The sequence below is a fragment of the Neoarthrinium moseri genome, assembly GCF_022829205.1.
Source record: "Neoarthrinium moseri strain CBS 164.80 chromosome Unknown scaffold33_Wmoseri_CBS_16480, whole genome shotgun sequence".
NCBI classification, from domain to species: domain Eukaryota; kingdom Fungi; phylum Ascomycota; class Sordariomycetes; order Amphisphaeriales; family Apiosporaceae; genus Neoarthrinium; species Neoarthrinium moseri.
The window spans coordinates 205,645-228,340 of NW_026055147.1; the positions used below are offsets into that span (position 1 = coordinate 205,645).

At 53.1% G+C, this 22,696-nt stretch overlaps 9 protein-coding genes across 9 annotated transcripts; 6 read left to right on the top strand and 3 right to left on the bottom strand.

Annotated features, from left to right (window-relative positions):
- Window positions 1–624: 624 nt before the first annotated feature.
- On the bottom strand, window positions 625–2,278 carry JN550_008118 (uncharacterized protein; the record flags this gene model as incomplete). The annotated part of the gene is made up of 3 exons (XM_049320045.1): window positions 625–1,386; window positions 1,450–1,953; window positions 2,015–2,278. The coding sequence occupies 3 exons, from the start codon at window positions 2,276–2,278 to the stop codon at window positions 625–627; spliced, it is 1,530 nt and encodes a 509-aa protein (XP_049169905.1).
- Window positions 2,279–2,787: 509 nt separating this feature from the next.
- Window positions 2,788–3,873, top strand: JN550_008119 (uncharacterized protein; the record flags this gene model as incomplete). The annotated part of the gene is made up of 5 exons (XM_049320046.1): window positions 2,788–2,890; window positions 2,942–3,223; window positions 3,282–3,497; window positions 3,559–3,669; window positions 3,737–3,873. 5 exons carry the CDS (start codon window positions 2,788–2,790, stop codon window positions 3,871–3,873), a joined length of 849 nt encoding a protein of 282 aa, XP_049169906.1.
- Window positions 3,874–4,677: 804 nt separating this feature from the next.
- Window positions 4,678–5,526, top strand: JN550_008120 (uncharacterized protein; the record flags this gene model as incomplete). The annotated part of the gene is made up of 3 exons (XM_049320047.1): window positions 4,678–4,866; window positions 4,919–5,307; window positions 5,418–5,526. The coding sequence occupies 3 exons, from the start codon at window positions 4,678–4,680 to the stop codon at window positions 5,524–5,526; spliced, it is 687 nt and encodes a 228-aa protein (XP_049169907.1).
- A 473-nt stretch (window positions 5,527–5,999) lies between these two features.
- JN550_008121 (uncharacterized protein) lies at window positions 6,000–6,779 on the top strand (the record flags this gene model as incomplete). Its single annotated transcript, XM_049320048.1, has 1 exon — window positions 6,000–6,779. One exon carries the CDS (start codon window positions 6,000–6,002, stop codon window positions 6,777–6,779), a length of 780 nt encoding a protein of 259 aa, XP_049169908.1.
- A 614-nt stretch (window positions 6,780–7,393) lies between these two features.
- On the bottom strand, window positions 7,394–8,197 carry JN550_008122 (uncharacterized protein; the record flags this gene model as incomplete). Its single annotated transcript, XM_049320049.1, has 1 exon — window positions 7,394–8,197. The coding sequence occupies one exon, from the start codon at window positions 8,195–8,197 to the stop codon at window positions 7,394–7,396; it is 804 nt and encodes a 267-aa protein (XP_049169909.1).
- Window positions 8,198–9,726: 1,529 nt separating this feature from the next.
- Window positions 9,727–10,653, bottom strand: JN550_008123 (uncharacterized protein; the record flags this gene model as incomplete). The annotated part of the gene is made up of 3 exons (XM_049320050.1): window positions 9,727–10,045; window positions 10,150–10,317; window positions 10,409–10,653. The coding sequence occupies 3 exons, from the start codon at window positions 10,651–10,653 to the stop codon at window positions 9,727–9,729; spliced, it is 732 nt and encodes a 243-aa protein (XP_049169910.1).
- Window positions 10,654–11,411: 758 nt separating this feature from the next.
- On the top strand, window positions 11,412–14,522 carry JN550_008124 (uncharacterized protein; the record flags this gene model as incomplete). The annotated part of the gene is made up of 1 exon (XM_049320051.1): window positions 11,412–14,522. The coding sequence occupies one exon, from the start codon at window positions 11,412–11,414 to the stop codon at window positions 14,520–14,522; it is 3,111 nt and encodes a 1,036-aa protein (XP_049169911.1).
- A 2,643-nt stretch (window positions 14,523–17,165) lies between these two features.
- Window positions 17,166–19,037, top strand: JN550_008125 (uncharacterized protein; the record flags this gene model as incomplete). The annotated part of the gene is made up of 7 exons (XM_049320052.1): window positions 17,166–17,201; window positions 17,411–17,720; window positions 17,785–17,858; window positions 17,917–18,001; window positions 18,061–18,267; window positions 18,318–18,578; window positions 18,634–19,037. The coding sequence occupies 7 exons, from the start codon at window positions 17,166–17,168 to the stop codon at window positions 19,035–19,037; spliced, it is 1,377 nt and encodes a 458-aa protein (XP_049169912.1).
- A 1,868-nt stretch (window positions 19,038–20,905) lies between these two features.
- JN550_008126 (uncharacterized protein) lies at window positions 20,906–22,445 on the top strand (the record flags this gene model as incomplete). Its single annotated transcript, XM_049320053.1, has 3 exons — window positions 20,906–21,332; window positions 21,460–21,827; window positions 21,891–22,445. The coding sequence occupies 3 exons, from the start codon at window positions 20,906–20,908 to the stop codon at window positions 22,443–22,445; spliced, it is 1,350 nt and encodes a 449-aa protein (XP_049169913.1).
- Window positions 22,446–22,696: the final 251 nt, after the last annotated feature.

Below are 22,696 nucleotides of genomic sequence, written 5' to 3' on the forward strand. Positions count from 1 at the left end.
GATGGTGCAGACAACCTCAGGGCTAACGGGCAATCGACGACTGTCTAAAACACTTAGCGTATCGTCCTTTACAGCCCTAGAGCGTCCAGCTGCTACCGGTGGCCCACCGAATCCGGGGCATTTCATTCATACTTGAATTTACAACAGTAAATGGCTTCCTTTCGGACTCTCATCATCGGGGTTGTCGATCACGTAATTGTAACCGTTATAGCACTGTCTTAGCAGTAAGTCTACTGAGCTCATCCGGACAATTGATTTCGTGATGCGGTCAATAACACACGAGAGTGGCTATCCTCAGCCGGGATCGGACTGGTAGTGGAGTGCATGTCAGTTAGAGAAACCAATTCAACCCAACTCACGGCGTGGTTTGATTCACTTCGACGTAGAGCTCCGCATCATGGAGGAGGCTACGTCATGAGTAGCCAGATATAGGGGCTTAGGTCTTCAAGGGCGAAAATATGTTTGAACCAACTCCAATAACGTGATCGCAGCACAAGGCTTTGGTCAATTGGGCAAGTCACACGAATCCAAGAAGCACGCGAACGGCCTTCAGAAACACAGCGTCAGGGACTGAATGATCTTCCTTGTGGTAATGCTATTATAGTTCATTGACTAGTTGATATCTTAGTCTTCACTCTCCTCTACGTTAGACACTTTGACTTGCGATCCCCTCCATTTTTGTAGTAATGGCAAGCCGATGCCGGTCCAAAGTGTTAACGCAGCAACCATTGCCAAGGAGCTCGCCCATCCGTGTGTCTGCTTGAAGGTCGGCGCTTGGCTACTCGGCATCTGAAGCTGCTGGAAAGGAATCACGACTGCCTGGCCAACAGAAACCATGAAGCCCAAAACAAATGCTCTCTTTTGTTGGTCCCCTCCACAAGCCTCATTGGCCCAACCGGCCAAGAGGGGTGTATAGCACCCATAACATCCTACCAGGATGAAGACAGCCAGTCGAAAGGAGTGCGAAACATTCCACACAGTTAGCACGGCGTAGTCAAATGTCAGGAGGCATCCGACTGCAAAGCACACTGGCCCACGGCGGCCGATCTTGTCCGCAATGAATCCGGTTGCCACCATGAAGACAAAGTTGACAGCGCCCACGGACGTCGGGATGTTATTGATCTCCGGGACAGTGTACATCTTCGTCGATTTCAAATATAGGGTAAAGTACTGGATGATGTACGAGCCGCATGTCAAGGTCCAGAAGCAGTAGGCAGCTGTAAAGGCATAAACCTGCCACGATCCAAAGATTCGGCGGATGACGCTAAGGTTCAATTTGCCGACAGGCTTGCGGCCCTCTTCATCGATGCGTTCACAGGCTCGTCGCCTCTCCCATTCATTGAAGTAGAATGCTTTGGTTGTGTGGGGCGTGTCAGGGAAGCAGATCTTTTGTGAATGTTAGCCAGGTAGGTCTTATCGTGACATAATAAAGGGAAAAAGAACGCTTACCAAGCCATAGACCACGACAGGAACAGCGATGATAAAGTCAAAGATGAAGAGCCACCTCCAAGCGGATATTCCGCCCCTGCCTTCCATTCCCGAGTAAAGGGCGGATTGGAGGTAGCCAGAGAACATCTGACCTAGGACACCGCTCATGACAAAAAGGCCAGAACGACGAGCAAGCTCGCTCTTGCGATACCAAGACCCAATGCAGTACATGACACCAGGCCAGGCAGCCGACTCAAAAAGGCCGATGAAGAAACGCAGTACGTAGAACTGGTGTGCGTTTTGGCACTTGAACAGGAACAGCACGAATAGTGACCAGGTGAAGAGGCACCCGGAAAGCCAGAAGCGTGGGCGAACGACGGTGATGACCAGGTTCGCGAAGGATCCGCCGATAATGACACCGATGTTGAAGTACGTATTCATCCAGGAAAGCTCATCTCCAGGACCAAAACCGAGCTCCTCAGACATGCCAGAGACATATGCATTGGCGATGTTATTTTGGTCCAGCTAGACAGCTGGGTCAGATCACTTTGGCAAGGCGAGGTCTATCGATCTCAGTCTTGCTTACCTGCTTCACGAAGTACATCAAACAGCTGAAGCTCAAGAGGAACCAATCCAGCTTGAAGATGAGCTTCTTCTCCTCCGCTGACGTGCCGGGTTCGTGCCAGTGGAACCATCTGGCCGGCTCCGGCTGTTGTGGAGTTGTAGTCTTCGAAACCACGCCTGCGTCTTTCTCGGAAGAGGCGGACCCTCCATCGTGGTCCCGGACGTGAATTGTGTCCGGGTCTACGGCCTTGATGGCATTCGCCGCGTTGCTGTCCAGGTGGGCCATGGCGAGGTCGGTTGCCGTACGGTAGCGTGGTCGGAAGACAAGCAGTCACAAAAGAGGCCCCTCTGCACGATTGACTCCTTCGTGGGAACGACGGATGCAAACGCAAAGTTCTTAAATCAGAATTATAATGAGTATAGCAACTATCTCATCAATGGCGCCATCTTGGGGCTTGATGATAACAATTTTTTCTGGGTCGTTGCTTTACCATTTGTCCCCCCTAGTCATTGCAACGGTAAGGCAACTGAGTCGGGCGTCGCGCGACACCCACGCGCTAGCAATGATATTGGTGGTTTTTGATCGGGCCAGCGCCGACTTTGCCTCCTAACTATCGAGAAAGCAGAAACTCTGTCGGGCAATGCCCGAAGCGTTGCCGGATAAGATACAGCTTATTACGACGCCTTCTATCTTAGTCCTCCATCCTAAAGGAAAAGGGAAAGCGAATAGAAAGAGAAAGTAGGGAGAAAGGCAAGAAGCAGACGAAGAGAAAGGCTGATCCGTTGACGGGCACCATGGTGGACTTCGTCGAGGTAAATAATGCTCGACTTGCTTACCGCATCGCGGGTAGCGAAAATGCCCCTCTCATGATAACACTTCATGGCGGACGAGGCTTTGGTATGTCCAATAGTCATGCGTAGAGACCTGTGGCTTACAACCCAAGCACAGGAGATCATAGATCCGATTTCAGAATCTATAGCCAGTTAAGCGACCAGCTGCGTGTTTTATCATTTGACTACAGAGGCCATGGACAAAGCAGCCATACCAAGCCATACACGTTCGAACAGATCGTCGATGATATTGAAGGCCTCAGAAAACACTTCGCCGGCGACAAACAAGTCATCATTTGTGGTGGAAGCTTTGGGGGCTTCCTTGCTCAACATTATGCGATCAAGTACGCGGCTCACGTCTCGTACCTGATCCTGAGGGGCACAGCTCCATCGCATCATCGTAGGTTCTCCATCACGAAACCATGCCTGATCTATATTCGTTCTCATCATCTTCACAGACGAAGAGGGGGCGATCAAGACCCTCGAAGAGAGAATACACCGAGTCCCGAGCTTTTCTGCCCATATGCTTAGGAGCAAAGTGTTTGGCGCATTCGAGAGCGATATAGAGTTCCAACTTGTGTACTTCGCCATGCTGCCCCTATACGATGAGAACCAGGACCCAGATACTGGTCTTCGAAAAGCCCTCGATACTGTCTATAATGCAGAATCACACAGTATGTTTGCCTTGAATGTGTAGGTTAGTTGACAGTTGTGGCTGACTCTGGGTCATTGCAGATGATCTTTACTCTGAGGAAGAGAAATACTTCGACTACACAGATCGCTTATCGGAAATCACAGCAAAGACACTTGTGATTGTCGGTGACAGAGACTGGATCTGTCCACCAGGTAAGAGGATTCGCATATAACAAATGCCCGAGTCAAACCACTGACCGTGTTTTGCCTTTCAAACTAGATAACTCGAAGTTGATCGCCTCGAGAATCCCGAGGGCAGAGCTGTTCACGGTAGAAGGTGCAAATCACGGCGTTCATGCTGAAAGACCCGAGCTGGTGCTTGCTAGGATTCGTAAACATGTTGATACAAACATTTAGAAGAGTAAATCGGCTTATAATTCTTATTAACCGGATTGTGCTGCATATCCACCGTAGTCACATTCGTTCAAGAAAGACATTGAGAATGAGTGACGGTTGAATTTCTTCCAGCCATGAGAAAGCTAACGTTATCGACCAATTATAGACGGTTGCTTATCAGGAGCGCCAAGTGGGCTGCTATCTGTGATGAATGGGTTGCCACTAATTAGTCGGCTTCAAAGTACTTCTATAGCACATCGGAAGCGTTTGGCAAAGGGGCATCGCAACGTCCTCCCGCATATCGCTTCTCTAGTCGCGACAGCGATATGATTGAATATTTTGCTGGTTACTAAGAGCTATTGTGTACGTCAGAATTGACACCAGTGCCGAAAGCCATTCGGGATGATACCACTCATTGGCTACCATGAAGATCGGCCGTCGTCCGCCAGCTGCGCATCAAACAACACCACCTTAGCTCGAGAAACTCACTGAACACAGACAAAACTATCCAGCAGTAGCCATCTGGCCTGGACTGGAGATGGCCGCATGGCGTTCGCAAGTCTTAAAACGGTGGTGCCGGGTCCGAGGCGGATGCACAAAGGGGCCGTCCTATTTTGCCAAAATACAGCCGAGTACGACGTTGTCTCAGCATCAAACCGCGTTACATATAGGTGACCTATGCTGCTCTACACGAAGCAATCTGGCACAATCACGTCATTTATTCATCCACTCCATGGCTAACCGCGTAGTCAAGAGTCTGGACTCCGCCAGTGCATAGTCTATTGCTCTTTTCGCAAATCACCACCACCTGCAGAGCTCGCAGTCATGTCGGGCGACCCGATATGGTCAAACGAGGAAACACAGTACTTGAAGGCACTACTGTCTTTCAATGCATCCGCGCCAAGCCTCTCGGTGACACCCCAGCCAGAGGAGGTGAAGAAGCAATCCGTGGGGGAGTTCAAGATCTTGGTAGTCGGCGCGAAGGGCTGCGGGAAATCAGCGGTGATCTCAAAGGTGAAACTGAGACGTACTTGCTTTGGTTCTTTGGCAGACTAACCGTGTGTAGTTTCGGACGGATGATCTGCCTAGTGCACCCGTAAAACGTGACGACCACTTAGAGACCAGCTGCCGGCATCAGATCCAAGTTGATGGATTATATTACACAGTCGAAGCCCTCGAATACCCATCGAGAGACTTACTTAGCGACCCACAACTCTCGCATGCTATAGACGTCACCGAAGCCGCGGTGTTGATGTACGATATCAAGAACCGTGATTCTCTGCAACTGGTAAAGGGCATCTATGAGCTGGTGCGAGATACGGTAGGGGTCTCGGATTATGGTCTCCTGTTGCTCGGCAATAAGTCAGATTGCGAAGACGATGAGAGAGAGATACCATGGGCGGATGGCAGCAAGGTGGCAGCCGCGTTCCAAGCCGAGACAACGTTCATGGAAACGTCAGCGGAATCTGGGGAGAATCTTGAAAGGATATTTCCGCATCTGGGCAGGGAAATTCTCAGGATCAGACAATTCAAACTGCAGCGATGGCAACAGTTTCTGGCCGCAGAAGCTGCTACGCAGGAAACCAAGGGGCCAACGCAGCCATTGTCCAGGTGGAGAAGGTGGTTTTGTCCATGGTATCGACGGAAGCCAGCTGGGCCGACTGTGGTCCCTGATTATCTCTAGTATCTTTGATTCTTATGTTTTGTAAATCTGATTACACTAACAAGTGTGAGATGCATGTTCTTAGCTATATAAGGGACTTGGTAACGATCATGATGACGGAAGCTGTTTTTAAACTTGAACGTCTCTCTCCATACGAAGCAGGAAAAAAAAAGAGCAATGGCGGAGTTAGGATACACCCCTTCAAGAGGACTTGTAAGTAAAACTTAGTCCTGTGCTATTTGTAGCCCGGCGCATCTGATACTTCAAAGCGTCGTAGTCAGCACTACGTCTTCGAACCAATCGTAGAGCTCTCTGTCCTGAGCTACACTTCCGCTTACTTGCTTAATGACCCAGTGGTCTTATAAGTGGGGTAGGCTTCTCCAAGTACCAATTTTTGTACCATTGCAGGAACCATGAACAGTAGGACCCATGATTGCTACCAGCATATAACACGTAAGCTTAGAAGCAAATCCATAAAGTAACGATGCCAAACCAAAAGCCAACAATTGCTGTCATCCCGGGCGCCTGGCTACCTCTCGGTGCATATGATGATTATCTGTCAGCACTCAAGGAAGCTGGATACCCGGGCCTCGGGATCGGCTACCCGTCCTTGGACCCGGAGGACCCGTCTACCACAGATATCGCAAAGGATACGACTGCGATTCGAGAGGCGCTAGTCCCCTTGCTTGATGAAGGGAAATATGTAGTCCTTGTACTGCACAGCTATGGCAGCATGCCCGGAGCGGCGGCCGCTAAGGGACTCTCGACAACCGAGAGACTGGATGCGGGCCTGCCGGGCGGAATAGTCGGGCTCATATATGTCTCCGCATTCGTGGTCTCGGAGGGCGTGAGCTGCGTCGGCATGACGGGCGGCGGGCTAGCACCCTGGATCCTACGAGATACCCTCAAGGCCGGGCTTACACTGCCGGAGAAACCCGCGCGCATGTTTGGCAGCGACTATCCTCCAGGCGAAGCAGAGTCTCGGGGGGCGGCTTGCAGGCCACATGCGTCCCTGGCCTTCGAGACACCCCAGCTGCCGCCGGCCGCAGAGGACGACGCATTTACGGGGAAACTGGGCTACATCGTTACGACGCAAGACGATGAGGTGCCCAAGGAGGCCCAGTATGCCATGATTGGCGGTCTCAAGAAGGACTGGGTTGTGAGGGAGATTGCTGGGAGCCATATGTCACCCTTTGGGGGACGACGTCTCGCAGATAGCATCCAAGCCCTTACTCAGTTGATCGAATCCTTCGAAAAAGTCTGACCAGGGCGGCAATAGATGCTCAAATAGGGCAATGACCAAAATGCGCTGTTAATTCTAATTCATGGTTTCATCCTCTTTAATCTAAGCGATGCTGTGCCAATATACTTTCACATGAGTGATCATCAAGGTGGATGTAAATATGACTAGTGCCGCAATATAGCTCTAGAGTTGACCTTGGTATATGACTATGCGCAGGCACAAGATGGGAGACGAAACGCAGAGACCTATAATGCCTGCACCGGCCCGTTGGGCGAGGAATTTTGAAGTAGCGAGCGTTGGTGCGTTTGATCGTCTCACCGCCAACCATGTGACCAGATCCGTAGATGATTGCTGTGACATTCCATTGCTATGGACCACCAAAGTATATACATTAGAATTGAATTCTATCATTCCCGTCCAAACGACGAGGTAGCCTTGCGGGCTCTTGTGGCCGCACCAAGGTTTTTTTTCCCTTCCCACGCATCCAAGGGCAGAAGCTTAAGTCTTATCCACATGGCCCAATTGTCAGTCCGTAAACGCCGGTTTTATTTTACGTTAAAACAATGCTGACAGGACCACTAGCTGGTATCTGCAAAATCCAGACAAGTGGCTTCCGGTGCTATAGGCAAGATGGCTTAGCCACTGAAGCTGTTGTAGGACCAAGTAACATCAACAACACCGGCAGTAGTCGAGCCCATGAGGTCGAGGAAGATCTTCTCCGACACATCAATGCTGTCTGGCGTAGGGCAGCCAGGGCACTTGTCACGAATGATGCCAGTAGTGCTCTTGCCGTTAGCGGCTGTAATGGTGATCTCTTGGCCACACAGAGGGTGGGCGGGTTGGTTGAGGCCGTAGCTAGTAAGCGAACTGATGGCATCCCAGACACCGGCGCCCATGGCGACGATGTTCATGGTATCGTCATCACCGGCGTCGTCCCAGCCGCAAGAGCCAAGGCCGACTGTGTAGTAGGTCATCTTACCACTCTTTGCGCTACCGGAGCTGCCACCAGAGCCAGCGGTCGTAGTCGGAGCGGGTGCAGCAGCAGTAGTGGTAGACTCAACTGGGGGCGCTGCGTAAGTAGTTGAAGGCTCAGCTACAGGAGTCGTGCTGGTGGTTGGCTCAGGGGCGGGAGCCTGGTAGGTGGTGGGCTCAACCACAGGCTCAGCAGTGGAAGTGGGTGGTGCAGCAACCGAGGTGGTGCTGGTGCCAGCCTGGAAGAACTGTCCAGGAGAGCCGGAGGCAGAAGCGGCCTCGGTCTTGGCAGCGGGAAAGTAGGTGTTGGTAGCGGACTCGTCAATTTCGACGGTGACGGTCTCGTAAACTGTCTCCCATTCGACGACAAGCTCGCGCTTCTCGTGGTGGTGGCGGCGATGGGGACCGTGGGGTTGGGCCATGGCAACAGTGGCCAGCGCAGCGGCAGCGATGATTGCGGACTTCATTTTTGCGGTGAGGGTATCTGCGGTTGCAAAAGCAAGATAAAATGCTCAGAGGACCAGCCGGGAGTCGTGTTGGGTATGTTGGTATGCGAAATTGTGTGAGTCCTAGATCATGCGTGCGGTGTAGAACCGAGTAGATGGCGTCGCACTGCGTTCGGTGCGAATGAACGTGATCAGCAGCTTTTGGAAAATGAATGTATACAGTGAGCACTGCTCGTGGAAATGAATGTGTAGTTCGTGAAGATCACAACTGAGAGAGGCCGCGAGATCGAGAAGAAAGGACTGCCGGGGCCTTTATTACCTCTGGGGCAATGGCAGGGGGGTTGAGGGAGGGAGGGACAAAGCAAATCTAGTCTAGGACGAACTGAGCAAGGTCTGGACGATGCGGAAACAAAACACCCAGGCCAAACTGGCTCGCTTTCTTCCCTAATTGGACAACGAGGGGCTCGGACGATGGGCGACGGGGGTGCTGCGCCTGCTGGAAAACGGGGCAACCCGTACCTGGGTCGCAACGAGGCCGGAGTGAGGGCACATCGCAACTTGCGTCTCTCGTGGTCGAATGGGGAGCAGGGGGGGTACTTGGGCGTATCCCGGGCTTGCAAGGCCAGCCGGTGGCCCTAGAGCTGCAAGGCACCGCCAGCGCTATATCGAGCAGCCAATCACCCCATCCAGATCCCTGGGATAAGCTTAATGCAGGGGTATATGTGCCTGGCGATCCCTCGAAAAGCCCTCCCGACCGTCCACGACATCCGGACGCTCCATCCTAGCTTGCATTAGCAGCTCATGTCCGCGGATGATGGCGCCTTCAGATGCAACATGGGCTGACTCCTCGAGGAGCGCTGGAAAATCTTGCAACTCCACTAACCACCAACATGTCCCAGAGCCCAGCTACGCCGCTACGCTACGGTAGGCATGTGGTGGCAATGGAGGCAGCCAGCGGGCCAGTCACCGTGCGGTCCAAATGGTGGTGCCAGCGCTGGATTACCTACTAGCTCAAAGATGATGCGGCCATGGCTCGAACGATGGGCTGGTGTCGGGGTGCTGCGATAGCCTATAGCCTTCAACATATGTGCGCCTGCGGTATTTGTCTACGAGAAGCCCAGCTTCTTGGGTGAGGAGAAACGTAGGCTGGCTCCCATGCCTGAATGTATGTAGGTATGTTCAATAGTTGACTTGGGGGCCCCACGTTGACGGGACGTGGCAGGGTCCGCTCACGGAGATCAGCAAGATCTCTCGGCAGTCATCTTCCAGAGGGTTAGTTACTGTAAATTACGTACTTGGGGACTTGGTACAGAACATTATTCTCCGAGACGCAGACACATGCAGCTATGCACGCACAACATTCTCGCCGGTGGTAGGTAGTATTTATGGAGATACATGTCGTGGTTGGCGCTTGCAATGTAGCCAGCTAAAAAAGCATTGGAGCAGACCGGAACATGAGCGGTAAGGGGGCACGTCTTACATGCAGCCCAGGGAGAGGTGTGGGAGCGAGGAATGTGCGAAACGCTGCATCTTGATTTGTCTAAACAGCCTCACCCTATTTGAGAACCAGTGCGGTTCGTTGTCTTACTCCTGAAGCTGTACAGAAATAGCCCTTGTCGACTGAATACTGGGCGGTCCTCATCGTGGACTTCAGCCACATCGAACGCCTTCTGCGCCTTTTTGAGGAACTGCATGTCGGCGCGGCGTCTCTTCTTGAAACAGAAGTAGATTGTTGCCGACGGGCACAGAGACAGGAGATCGGAAAGCGTCGTCATGAGCAGAGGGAAGGCTGGCTCAAAGTACACACAGTCGGCAGCCAGAATGACATCTGGTTGGAAGTCTACGATCTCCTGCGCAAGCGCCTCTCCCCTAGAACCCCGCTACTTGTCAGAGCCTCTGCAACCACGCGGCAGAGATGGCCACGCCCTTGCTGCATCTTTGAGCGGTACGAGACCTCGGGAATTGCTACTTACCAGTTCAGAATTGCAGCCTTGACGCGACCCTGAAGCTCGTTCAATTCGATGTTGTGTCCCATCAGCGAGAACATCTCCAGCTGGTCGGTAATATAGAGCGGGTTTTCGAGCTCGCAGCCGCTGGCGACCGCTAGGCCGACAAGCCCGCCGCCGGCACCGAGCTCTAGACTGTTGGGGAACGTACCATCAGCGAAAGGATTCAAGGGCTAGACGTCTGCCATGGTACGGTGACAACGCATCGGGCAGTTGACAAACCCACATTCTTGACTCGCGCAGATCCTTTTGGTGGTAACGGAGCATGTGCTTCGCCAGGACCATACCCGCCGGCCATGTCTGCCCACCACAGCCAGAAGTCAAGTCCTCGTGTAGCCGCAGAGGTTTTGCAAGGTGGCCATCAAAGTCGAAACCAGCCGTGGCCGCTGCTTTGTATGCGGGCAGAGGGGCAAGATCGACGCCGACTGCCAGAGGCGAAAACTCTGGAGTAGGAGATCGGCTGCCAGCCATTGTATTTCCTTCGGCTGAGTGGAGGGTAAAGGTATGTGAATGGGTGCTTAATAATATGCCAGAAGACGGGGATTGGAGAAAAAAAATGGAAGTGGTGCTGTTGGTGAGTGAAGCTGCATCGTCAAGAACTGGTTAGTGCGCCTGTCAAATTCGACTGGATCTTATCTCGCCCGAAAGGGCGAGGGCTAGTGCAACAAGCTCCCGCCTATCGATTCAAGATGCCATTCACAGCTTGCCCGTCTCCCTCATCTTTCCTCGTCGTAATATCGAACCACCATGCCTGTTCCTTGTTCTACACACATCCTGAGGCCCCATTTGGGTCTTTGGCAATTTGATACGATCCCTCGGGGGAGTTTTACGTAGCCTGGATGCCTCCGAGGAATCTGATCCTCCACCAACCCCATACTTTGAGCAATGCCATATCTTCGCGTGGCAAGACATCGAAATTCCTACGATGAATTACGCGCATGTGGCCCGCGATGGGCCTCTGCCCAGCCACTCTACGCGTTTTGCAATCTGCAGTGGCTCTACGCATGAAAGGGCAGGCAGACTGTGATGTAAGTATTCTGTGCAATGGTGAGCTTGAGAGCAACCAGCTCTTCAACCACAACCTTTCTTGCCCAGATCTAGTCACTATATCCTGTCATCCTACCATAACGACTTTTGCTGTGTATAGCATGTTATCCGTCCACTGAACTCTATTGCGCACTCTGCGCCGGCTCTCTTATACGCGATTATATGCGATTCTTAACCTCACGATGGTAGCAGGATGGGTGCTATTGTCCATCATCTTATCATGTACTCAGCTGATTAGGTCTGCGCCGGTCGACTACTTCCCTATTAACTCCCAGCTGCCTCCAGTGGCACGCATTTCCCGGCCTTTCTCCTTCGTCTTCTCTCCTCTGACCTTCTCATCCCCGGACCCGATATCGTATACGCTGGTGGATCCTCCTTCTTGGCTCTCCATCGATAGCAGCGATCGGCGGCTGTTTGGAACGCCAGAAGATCAAGATATTCCTTCAGGAGAAGTAGTAGGAATACCGATCAGTATATTGGCCGAAGATCAGTCAGGTTCCACCACTGTTAATGCAACTTTGGTGGTATCCAGAAACCCGACACCAGAGGTTACGATTCCTCTCTCGGAACAGATCACAAAGTTTGGGCGTTCTTCAGGCCCATCCTCACTCTCCGTCAAGCCGTCGGAACAATTCAGGTTGACATTCGATCCCAGAACCTTCGGCGAAACTGACTTGGAGTATTACGGGGTCTCTAGAGACAACACACCGCTTCCATCTTGGCTTTTATTCGACCCCAATAGTCTATCTTTTTCTGGGAATGCACCTGCTTTCGAGTCATTGCTTCAACCACCCCAGAAGTTTGACTTGAAGCTCATAGCATCGGACGTCGTCGGCTTCAGCTCTGTGTTAATACCATTCTCTATTATTATCAGCGTTAGCGAATTGACGGTTGACTCCCCTGTGGTAATCTTACAAGCCAGAAGAGGGAACGCATTCCGATACAGCAATCTCACCCAGATCATCAAGCTCGACGGTAGACCCGTTGCTGCAACGAATATAAGCTCTATATCGACGAACAACCTTCCCCTATGGCTCAATTTCGACGACAGAACATGGGAGCTTAGTGGAATGCCGACGCAGTCTGATAGCACTTCAAATGTTACAGTAATCATCGTCGACAAATTCTCAAATGAGGTCAAAGTCACTTTGGTAATAGACATAGACACGGAGATATTTCGCTCGGATATACATCCCTTGAACGTCTCTGCTGGGACTGAGGTGTTGGTCGATATCAAGCCCTACCTGTGGAACTCGTCGGATGTTGAGTTGAAAATTTACAGTGGCCCAAAAACATCTTGGGTACACTTTGATGCCTCCAGATTGGCTTTGTTGGGGACCGCCCCAACCTCGTCTTCGGCTTTAGACGCTGAAGTAAACCTGAAGGCAACATCAAAAACGACGCAGGAGACAGAGTCTCGCCGCCTATTGATCCATATCACCGCAGCCCAGCCAAGATCACTGTCCAGAATCCCAACGGCTCCAACCTCGATACGAACAGATAGTCCGCCTTCCCAACTCCCCAAGGATCTGGACACCCAAAAAACGCCCAATGACACGCTACTCTTGGCGATTCTCCTGCCCCTTTTCCTCGTATTCATCATACTAATCGTATCACTTTTCTGCTTCCGAAGGCGTCGTAGGAATCGTGATCATAATCATGTTATCGAAGTTTCAGCACCTATTCCGGGCACTTTCGTAAAACACGACGCCAGCAGCCTCGAAGGGGCCGCTCTGCACGGATTGTTTGATATGGGGTCCCGGTATCGGGAAGCGGCTTCTCGAAGTGGGAGTATTGGGGCGGCAGCAACATCTTCCAGGTCAAAGGGGTCCGGAATTTCAAACCTGAGCCTCAGGAACAACCTGAATCTCTACGTGATGCCCTTGAAATTGGCTAGAATAAGACCGGCGAAAGCAACAACAAAAGCCCATGCACAGCCCTTTCCAGCATCTCCAAGCCTGTCACCCGGCACACAGCCAGACGAAGGAAGCCTTCTGTCGGACACTAGTATTGCCACGGAGGGTAATGGTATCCAAGGCGCAATGCCTGCGCTGGTGATGGGCAGATTGAGCGCAGCAAATGGCGAAACCCTGCGAAAGTCTCCAGCTCTGAGCGTCCCTATGGCTCAAGAACCATTCAGCATTCAAGCTACGCCCGAGGTTGCGTACATCGCTGGTGGAAACAGCAGCGGGTCAGATGATGAATTGGACAAGATGTCGCCAATATGCCCTAGTGCATCATCTTCGATGATTCAGGGTTTAGGTATACAGCCTACGGGGGGCTCAGTGCTTCACGGCAGGAATAGGAGAGTGTCCAATGCATGGAAGCGGGGAAGCCCCAGCCGACTACTTGAAGAATACAAGCGAAAGACTGATCAAAGCAACTCCACCGATCAAACAACCAGAACGAGTTTCTTGACTGCAGGGGCGTTTGAAGACCCTGTCACGGCGAATATCATTTCCCGGCCGACTGTGGTCCACATCCCAAGCCGTCCTGGCGACGGGCGACATGGCAGCAGAAGGGTGCACGAGTCTAGCCCTCTGTTCGGAGGGGGCTCAGTCGTAAGATCACCGAAGAACTTTGGAGTAGTAACAGGTACTCCTCCGGAGCCTTCTCCAGATGAGTTGGCACAACCACCCCTTACGCTAGCCAGCGACACCGCCAAGTACCGTGAAAGAGATTCACCCGCGAAACCGACTGCTAGAAACTCGTTAGGAATTGCTTATCAAGATATCATCAGCAACGACCGGGAGTCTGAAGACTTGATGTCGCCAGACCGATGGCCCAGGCCAAATGTGGATGGTATAGCAACACCAGGTCCGTCATCAAGGCAGCCTCAACTGTCGTCTATCTCCTCAGGCCCCGTCCCTACGACGCCGATTAAGAGCAAGAGAAAGATGAATCCCGGTGCGACAAATGAGTCCAGTCCGTCAACTGTGAGTAAGAGAAGAAACGCCTTATCGCGCGAGGAGCGTTTGCGCATGAGCCGGGCGCGAGAGCAGCAGGCTCTCAACAGCTTCAAGGCCCTGATGTCGCACCCGGAGCCTGCCTGGCCGTATCCCGAGCCGAGACCCCTACCAGAAACGCCGACGAGGATGCCGCTGGCCGACCGGCCGAATGAGTCAAGGAGCGGCGGTCCTGCCTCGAGGACCAATGTACATAGAAAGTTGGACAAGTCGACCAGGGGCGAGTGTACGGAGGCCGATGACAGCTGGGAGGACGTCGTACCTGAGCCTACGCCTGGTGGCGAGTTGTTTGGGAGCTCGACGGGGAGTTTCCCCGTGTTTATATAGACGGCAGGTAGACTGCACCCTCCTGTACTAGGCTGCGGGGTTCAAGAAAAACGGGCTCGGATACTTGATACGTCGCTTACTATAGATGTCGTAAGATGGCTTGGAGACTCGGTCTGTTGCAGTATCCGTAGAATGTTGCGTCTTCACAATGTGGTATGAGTATGCATTTCCCTCGTCACATCTGGTGGGACCCGTCTTTCGGCCACTTAACAGAGCGTACATGAATATATATATATCAAAAATGAGCTTGTGATAGATTAACTTTCAGATTCTAGCACTCACTGTGATTCTGTGGTTCTTCAAGCTACTTGTGCCTACGCTGCCAAGATCTCCCGCAGTAATGCTATCAAGGGCTCTCCTATAATTTTCACAAACGTGAAAGCGGCTATCAGTTGTACAAGTACAATTACTTGATAGCGTAGCCGGGGAGTACCGAGCACTCGGTCAGCTCCACCTGCTAACTATTGGTAAGCACCTTGGCGGTCAACACCCTAGGATGACAAGAGCAAACATCACCCAAATCGACATAATAAAAGGTTATCTGAAGCCTGAATTGGTGCCTTTTTGTTTAGGGGAAAGTCAAGAACTAGCATTAGTATACATGTGGTTTTAATAGAAAATTACAAAAGTGCCTCGATGCTACGGTGTTGCCCGTTGTATGTAACGCAAAAGCAACGTGGAGCGAAGGGCGAGGCTTGGCCGTTGAGAGGATGCCTGCATCACTTATGCAGCGGCTTACTCCTTTCGGGTCAGATCTTCAGTAGCCCGGCTGGCTGGACTGTTCGAAACAGAGGTCATTATGGAAAGAAATTTTCCAATAACCCTGCGACAGCAGCCCAAATGGTGAGGGGCCTACACAGACATCAGAAGAGAGACGCAGAGGAAACGATCATAGGGCAAGACCTGGGTCTGCACGAGACCAGTCGTCCTCATTGTGTGAAAGATGCGACAAAGCAGTTTGCAATTCTCGAGATGCTCTTGTTAGTGACCAACCAACCAGGGGAGTGCCGCCGTCCGTCATGGATTGGAAAAGAAGCTCGCACTTGGGCCAGCTCACGGGCCAGCTGTTGCCGCCTTCGCCTTCCCCAACCATGGCTTCCCCAGGTTCCAAGGCTGTCAGATTGCCCATCGGGATTCGGGCCATCCCACGTTGAGGAAAACCCATGCCCATTAATAAGCGGTGCGGCCACTCTTTGACCGGCCCTCTGCTGTGCTTGTACGGTACTGTACCCCGGCGGCTGCTCAGGCAGACAACCGCGTGGGACATGATGTCAAAGGCGCGAACTGGAAGACTGGCGGCCACGGCGCATTCCGGACAACAGCAGCCCAAGGATCGCCGTGATTTTTTTTGGCCCGGCTCTGACCAGGCTGTCCTGAATCAAAAGGCCCGACCAGGCGGGTTTTTAGAGCCCAAGGCTGCTTGCTCACAGCACGTAACTACTAATGCACTGGAGGCCAGGGTCAGTCAGTCCATGTCTGCCTTCCGGGGCCTGGAGGCAGGGCAAACCGCAAACCGAGAGAAACATGGTGGAGCCTCACGGAAACCAGCACCTAGATTGTAGACTTCAGCTGATCCTCATGTTTGGTTTTTAATTGTGTCTTGGGAGCCTCTGTCGTGATGTCCTCTCCACATATAGATCTGGGTACTACTACTGAACCGCCTTGTAGACGTGATCGAAATCAAAACAAAGCAAAGCCGCCCAGGCACCCGAGTGTTGTCTTGCCTTGGTGCCCGTTCGATAGACGCACCGCTTGCTGACCTCCAGGCTACCTGGGCCTAGCCAGGCCTGTAGGAAGTATAACATCCCAGAGAGTCGGCTCAGCGTGATAAACCTCCCGTCAGAGTCGGGCGGTACATCATCATTGCTTCCTTGGGACTGGATTAATCAATCAATTTGTCGCGTGCGCAGGTACCCTTTGCCGCATACATATATTAGGTCGCTACACATATTCACAGAAACACACACATACAGGTCTCTTCGCATTCTATGCGCCCTCTCCCTGCTGCCTGCCTGGATAGTTGACCGACGTACCTAAGGCACCTAGTCAGTTGCTGGCCTCGGGATTGACTGGAGACGTGCAACCTGACTGGCGAGGGCTGCACCGTTTTCTTCTTTCGCCCCCGACATCCCCCCAATTTGAGAGCGAGCTCATCTCACACGCCCCCCCAAAAAAGACACCAGTCCCAAAAACGGGCCCCCGATCCCGTCATCAGCAGGCGACCTACCAGACCCTACCCACAGCGATTTCTGAGAGGTTAGGACGGAACCCCGCCTTGGTTTGTTCTGTCCCGGTCTGGTTCTGGTTCTGGTCCTGGTCCTGGTCCTGGTCCTGGTCGGTTTTCTCTGCCCGCAGACCTCACCACTCCCACGCTCTCTGCCACTTCGCCTCAACCAACCATTCTCTTCGCTGCCCAGCCTGTCGTGCGCTTTGCCTTTGGTAGAGAGAGAGAGAGACAGTCGCTGCTCTTCCCGCCCACCACCACTACCACCACCATCCCTCTTCCCGTCCCTTGAAAAATTTCACCGCATCGCCGACCTGACGCCCGCCCCGACGACGAACCTGAACAACCCCTCCCTCCTCCACATAATCCTTCCCGAGACGACACCGTAGCCCACGCGACGCGGTCCAAAGTCTTTCGCCATGGGACAAACACTCTCGGAGCCCGTCGTCGATAAGGTAAATATTCCATTTTCCGCCTTTGACCCCATCGTGTGTCCGCTTCCGGTGAGGCTCGCACCGCGCGTGCCTCATCGCATGCCATGACCTCATCACAACCTGATGTCTGCTGCACCTGTGGCCAGCCGCGCGAACGCGCCCGTCTGTCCATCCGCGACAAAACCTGTCATATTTTCCTGGCATATCACTGACATAACCTTTCCTCCTAGGCGTCCGCCAAGGGCGAGGATGGTCGCATGCTCTACGGCGTGTCTGCCATGCAAGGATGGCGTATCAGCATGGAGGACGCCCACTGCACTATTCTTGACCTGCTGAAACCCGATAGCGACGAGGCCAAGTCGCACTCGTCGAGATTATCCTTCTTCGGCGTCTTTGATGGTCACGGAGGCGACAAGGTGGCGCTGTACGCCGGCGAAAACATCGATGACATCCTGGTCAAGCAGGACACTTTCAAAGCCGGAAACTACGAACAGGCCCTCAAGGACTGCTTCTTGGCATGCGACCGGGCGATACTGAGTGGTATGGAACACCGTCGAGACAGAACATGGCAGACATATGGACCAGGCTGACACGATACCGACAGATCCGAAGTACGAAGAGGAAGTGTCAGGCTGCACCGCTTGCGTCGGCTTGATCACGGAAGACAAGATCTACATTGTTCGTCCCCGCTGAGCACAAAGACGTTGTTTTACATATCATACTGACCCGTGTCCAGGCTAACGCTGGCGATTCGCGAAGTGTTTTGGGAGTCAAAGGTCGCGCTAAGCCCCTGTCATTTGACCACAAGCCACAGAACGAAGGTTGGTCATCTCCCTGTTATTCCCGCGGCAACCCATTACTTACCTGTGTCGACGTGTAGGCGAGAAGGCGCGTATCACCGCCGCCGGCGGGTTCGTCGACTTTGGTCGCGTGAACGGCAACCTGGCCCTGTCGCGTGCCATTGGTGACTTTGAATTCAAGAAGAGCGCCGAACTTGCTCCGGAGCAACAAATCGTTACCGCCTACCCTGACGTAGTTGTACACGAGCTGAGCGATGACGATGAGTTCTTGGTCCTTGCCTGTGACGGTAATAGCTCTCAAACCACGTATCTCGGCCCCGACTGACAATGTTTGCAGGTATCTGGGACTGCCAGTCTTCCCAGGCCGTCATCGAGTTTGTCCGGAGAGGCGTTGCTGCCAAGCAAGACCTTGACAAGATCTGTGAGAACATGATGGACAACTGCCTGGCCTCCAACTCGGAGACCGGTGGCGTTGGCTGTGACAACATGACCATGATCGTCGTGGGTTTCCTACGCGGCAAGACCAAGGAGGCTTGGTACGAGGAGGTCGCGAACCGCGTAGCCAAGGGCGACGGTCCTTGCGCTCCTCCGGAATACGGTATGCCATCTTGAGAGTCCGGGTCACTGGGAGAAACTGACAATGTGGGACTCAGCCGAGTTCAGAGGTCCCGGCGTCCACCACAACTTCGATGATAGCGACAGCGGATATGACGTGGACATGGAGAACAAGTCAAAGCCTTTCGGCATTGGTGGGTACAAGGGTCGTATTATATTCTTGGGCGATGGCACTGAGGTATTGACAGACTCGGATGACACCGAGATGTTTGACAATGCCGAAGAGGACAAGGACCTAGCCAGCCAAGTCTCAAAGTCATCCTCGGGAGACGACGGCGAGGAGAGCAGCGGCCCCCCGCCCAGAGCCCCCTCGCCCCCGGCCCGAGAGAAGAAGTCCAACAACCCCACCGAGAGCAAGTCGGAGTCCACATCAAAAGATACCCCTGCGGAGGCGGCCAAGGCGGAGACCAAGGAGGAGTCCAAGACGGAGGCCAAGGAGTGATACAGGAGTCGGGTGTTTTCTTTCAGCCCCAATACGGTGTCTTCAGTGGAATCTTGAAAGATTTTGGTCTCATTCATACGGGTGGGTGGCCTCGGTTGAATCATTCCAGATCATCGAGGAACAGGTAGACATGGTCACAATTGCGGCTCAGCGAGAGGAGAAGAGCAAGAGAGAAAGAGAGCGAGGGTCACTGCTTAGTCCCTAGTCACTAGACTGAGTAGGGAACGGACAGTGCTGATCGGAGGAGGAAGTGTCATCTTTGTTTAAAGAGAGAGAGAGAGAGAGACACAGACAGTCCGACGAAGCCAGGGCATTACGGGTCACTGCTACCAGCTATGCTCGACAACGGTCCCTCTGATGGTGAGTGATGTGGTCTCGCGCTTGGTTTGCAAAGCATCGGCGTTAGCGGACTGCATTTGCCAAGCAAGCGCCGGATTCCATCTTTGCTAGAAGGGGCCCGGGCATACACACGACTTGATGGATTCTCAACGCTTTCTTACGGCAGTCTCAGTGGTAGCATAGTTGACGAAATGTAATAATGCCAACGCGACATGCCATGGCCAGCCTAGTGCGAGTGGCTGATATTTCCATCGCGTATAACAACAGACCGCGCGGCTGGAAGTGGTTGATGTGTCAAATCGTCACCATGGATGCCCCACCCGGATCTGAGCCATGCCGCTCGGAGCCCGCGCTTGGCCTAGACCTGACCGGACGTGGGCCGCCATCTGAGCACGTTGTAGAGACAGAAGCAGTCTGCAGAACTATTTGTCCAGCGATTAAACCACAACCGACCCCCTCTTATGCACCAATATCGTCGACGTAACCAGAACGTGCGCCGCGAGACTTTGATACAGAGAGTTTCTGTCCTTGGTATACTGCACGTTGTATAGATAACAGATGCGCGACTCGAGTGTTCTGCGGGGTTTCACCTTGGCGTTGGCGAATTTACAGGTTTCTTCCCACAGAAAGGGTACATACCATACGCCTTGGGTCTCTCATCGTCGAATGTCGAAATGGTAGGAGAAGCTCGAACCTCATGGCTGGACTCTCAGATGATCATTGCACAGAGGATACGAAATATTTGTATGCGCGCCTCTGGTCGAGGACGACCTAGACATTAGCAACTTGCGACATGTGATTGATTTCATTCGTGGGCTTGCGCGCCGATACCCGAAGGAATAAATAACTCGTGCACTCCGGCTGCCAAGCTCTGCGGGAGATTGCCTGGCGGTGGCGAAAAAAAATCCATTCTTCACGCAAGCCCAGACTACGTGTACGAGAGAGCGCGTCACAGCTTACGTCTTGTGATGGCCGGAGTCTTTGGATGGGTTTCGACTTGTGTCTCTATACGTGGTTCCTCATGTCTCTATTGTACTGTGTATACGTTGAGTTGTGTGTCAAATAGTCAGTCAATCTAGACTCTCTCTGTCAGACTTTTACCGAGCACCAATTTGGACCTGCAGGCTTGGCAGGGATCAGGCGAACAAAGCAGCCAATCCCTTTTGCCCCTGAGACCGTAATGGATACGTCACGTTTCCATAATGGGGAGTGACCCCTAAAGCCCAAAACAAGACCTGGAGCTTATATTATCCAGCTAAGTCGATCACGCTAGCGAGTTTCAAGAAGTAACACGATGAATATTTCACCATAAGGAATTTTCCACAATAGGAGGCCCCAATTCAGCAGCCCCCCTCAACGGTCCTGCTAACGAACTGCTCCCTGCAACATTTAACATCTGACACCGAGTTTATCCCATCCGCCATAGACGAGGAACAACCACAAGAGAACCAACCCAACGTCCCCCTGGCTCGGGCTACGAGTCTCTGCCTCAATCGTTCCAGACCTGTCAACACCTGCAACCAGCAAAAATGGCGACCAAGACAAGCACCACCACAGTGACGGACGAGAAAATGGCGGCGACCAAGACATACACGCACATCTCGGAACAGCCCATGACATGGTCCAACTGGTATCAGCATATCGACTGGTTCAAGACGGGACTGCTGGTCTTCATTCCCCTGGTGGCCTGCTACTGGGCCTACTACACGCCACTGCAGCGTCCCACCCTCATTTTTTCCGTTCTGCTGCACCTCTGGGCCGGCATTGGCATCACGGCGGGATATCACAGGCTCTGGTCTCACAGGTCGTACACGGCGACCCTGCCCCTCCAGCTGTTCCTTGGCTTCGGTGGCGCAAGCGCCCTCGAGGGCTCGATCCGATATTGGAGTTGGGGCCACCGGGCACACCATAGGTTCACCGACACCGAGAAGGACCCCTACACCGTCAGCAAAGGCCGTGAGTTACTCTCCAGCGTGTGAATGTAGTCCTTCCCGAGCACTCACAGCGGCATTTTGGCAGCTTAGGCGGGACGGGTGCTCCCCCTTGATCAACGAACCTATTAATGACACTCGATATTGTATAGTGTGGCACGCACACATGGGGTGGCTGTTACTGCGCCAGGATTACAAGAAGCATGGCCGGACCGATATCTCCGACCTGAGCAACGACCCTTTCGTTGTCTGGCAGCACAAGCACTACGCCGCGATATCCATCTTCTTCGCCTGGGTGATGCCGACATTGGTCGCTGGTCTCGGCTGGGGTGATTGGAAAGGCGGACTGATCTACGCTGGAGTTCTCCGCGTTGTCACCGTCCAACAGAGCTCGTTCACCATCAACAGCTTGGGCCACTACTTGGGCGACCAGCCCTTTGACGACAGGCACTCTCCGCGAGACCATTGGATCTCGTCTCTCTTCAGCTTGGGCGAGGGATACCACAACTTCCACCACGAGGTCCGTTTATTCTATCTTGACGATCACTTACGACCGCGGGGCATCTCGCTAATCAATCTCTAGTTTCCCACCGACTACCGCAACACTACTCGGTGGTTGACGTACGACCCCAATAAGTGGTGCATCAACACATGGAAATGGCTGGGTCTGGCAAGTGACCTGAGGACTTTCTCGCAGAATGAGATCGACAAGGGCAGGCTTCAGCAGGAGCAGAAGAAGCTGGACCGCAAGCTCGGCCGCCTGGACTGGGGCAGGCCGGTGCATGGCCTGCCGGTCATGGAGTGGGACGAGTTCCTGGAGGCGTCGCAGAGCCGGGCGCTCATCGCCGTGGCGGGGCTTGCCCATGACGTGACGGACTTCATCGACGAGCACCCGGGCGGCAAGGCGCTGATCGCCTCGGCCATCGGCCGCGACGCGACGGCCCTGTTCAACGGCGGCGTGTACGACCACTCGAATGCCGCGCGCAACCTGCTGGCCAAGTACCGCGTCGGCATCATCCGCGGCGGCGGCGAGGTCGAGATCTGGAAGCAGCGCGCCGTGCAGCGGCTCGACAAGATTCGGGACTACGACTACTCCATCGTCGGCAAGGCCCTCCCGGCCAAGATCTACACCGACTGATTCAGGGCTTCATGTATATTTTTTTTATTTGTTCCTCGCTTCGGAACGCCGACACAGACACCCTTCTTACCTATCTAATCATGTAGGGGACCCGGGCAACATATTGAGGACTGCTGCTTCATTCGTTGTATTATTCCATTTCGCCCTATAGAACACGGCAGGCGTGCATGCTTTATTAGAAAATAGAGAGCAAACTCAGACTATTTCACTAAAGTATCAATTACCTTCACTAGATTGAGATGGAAGCTTCT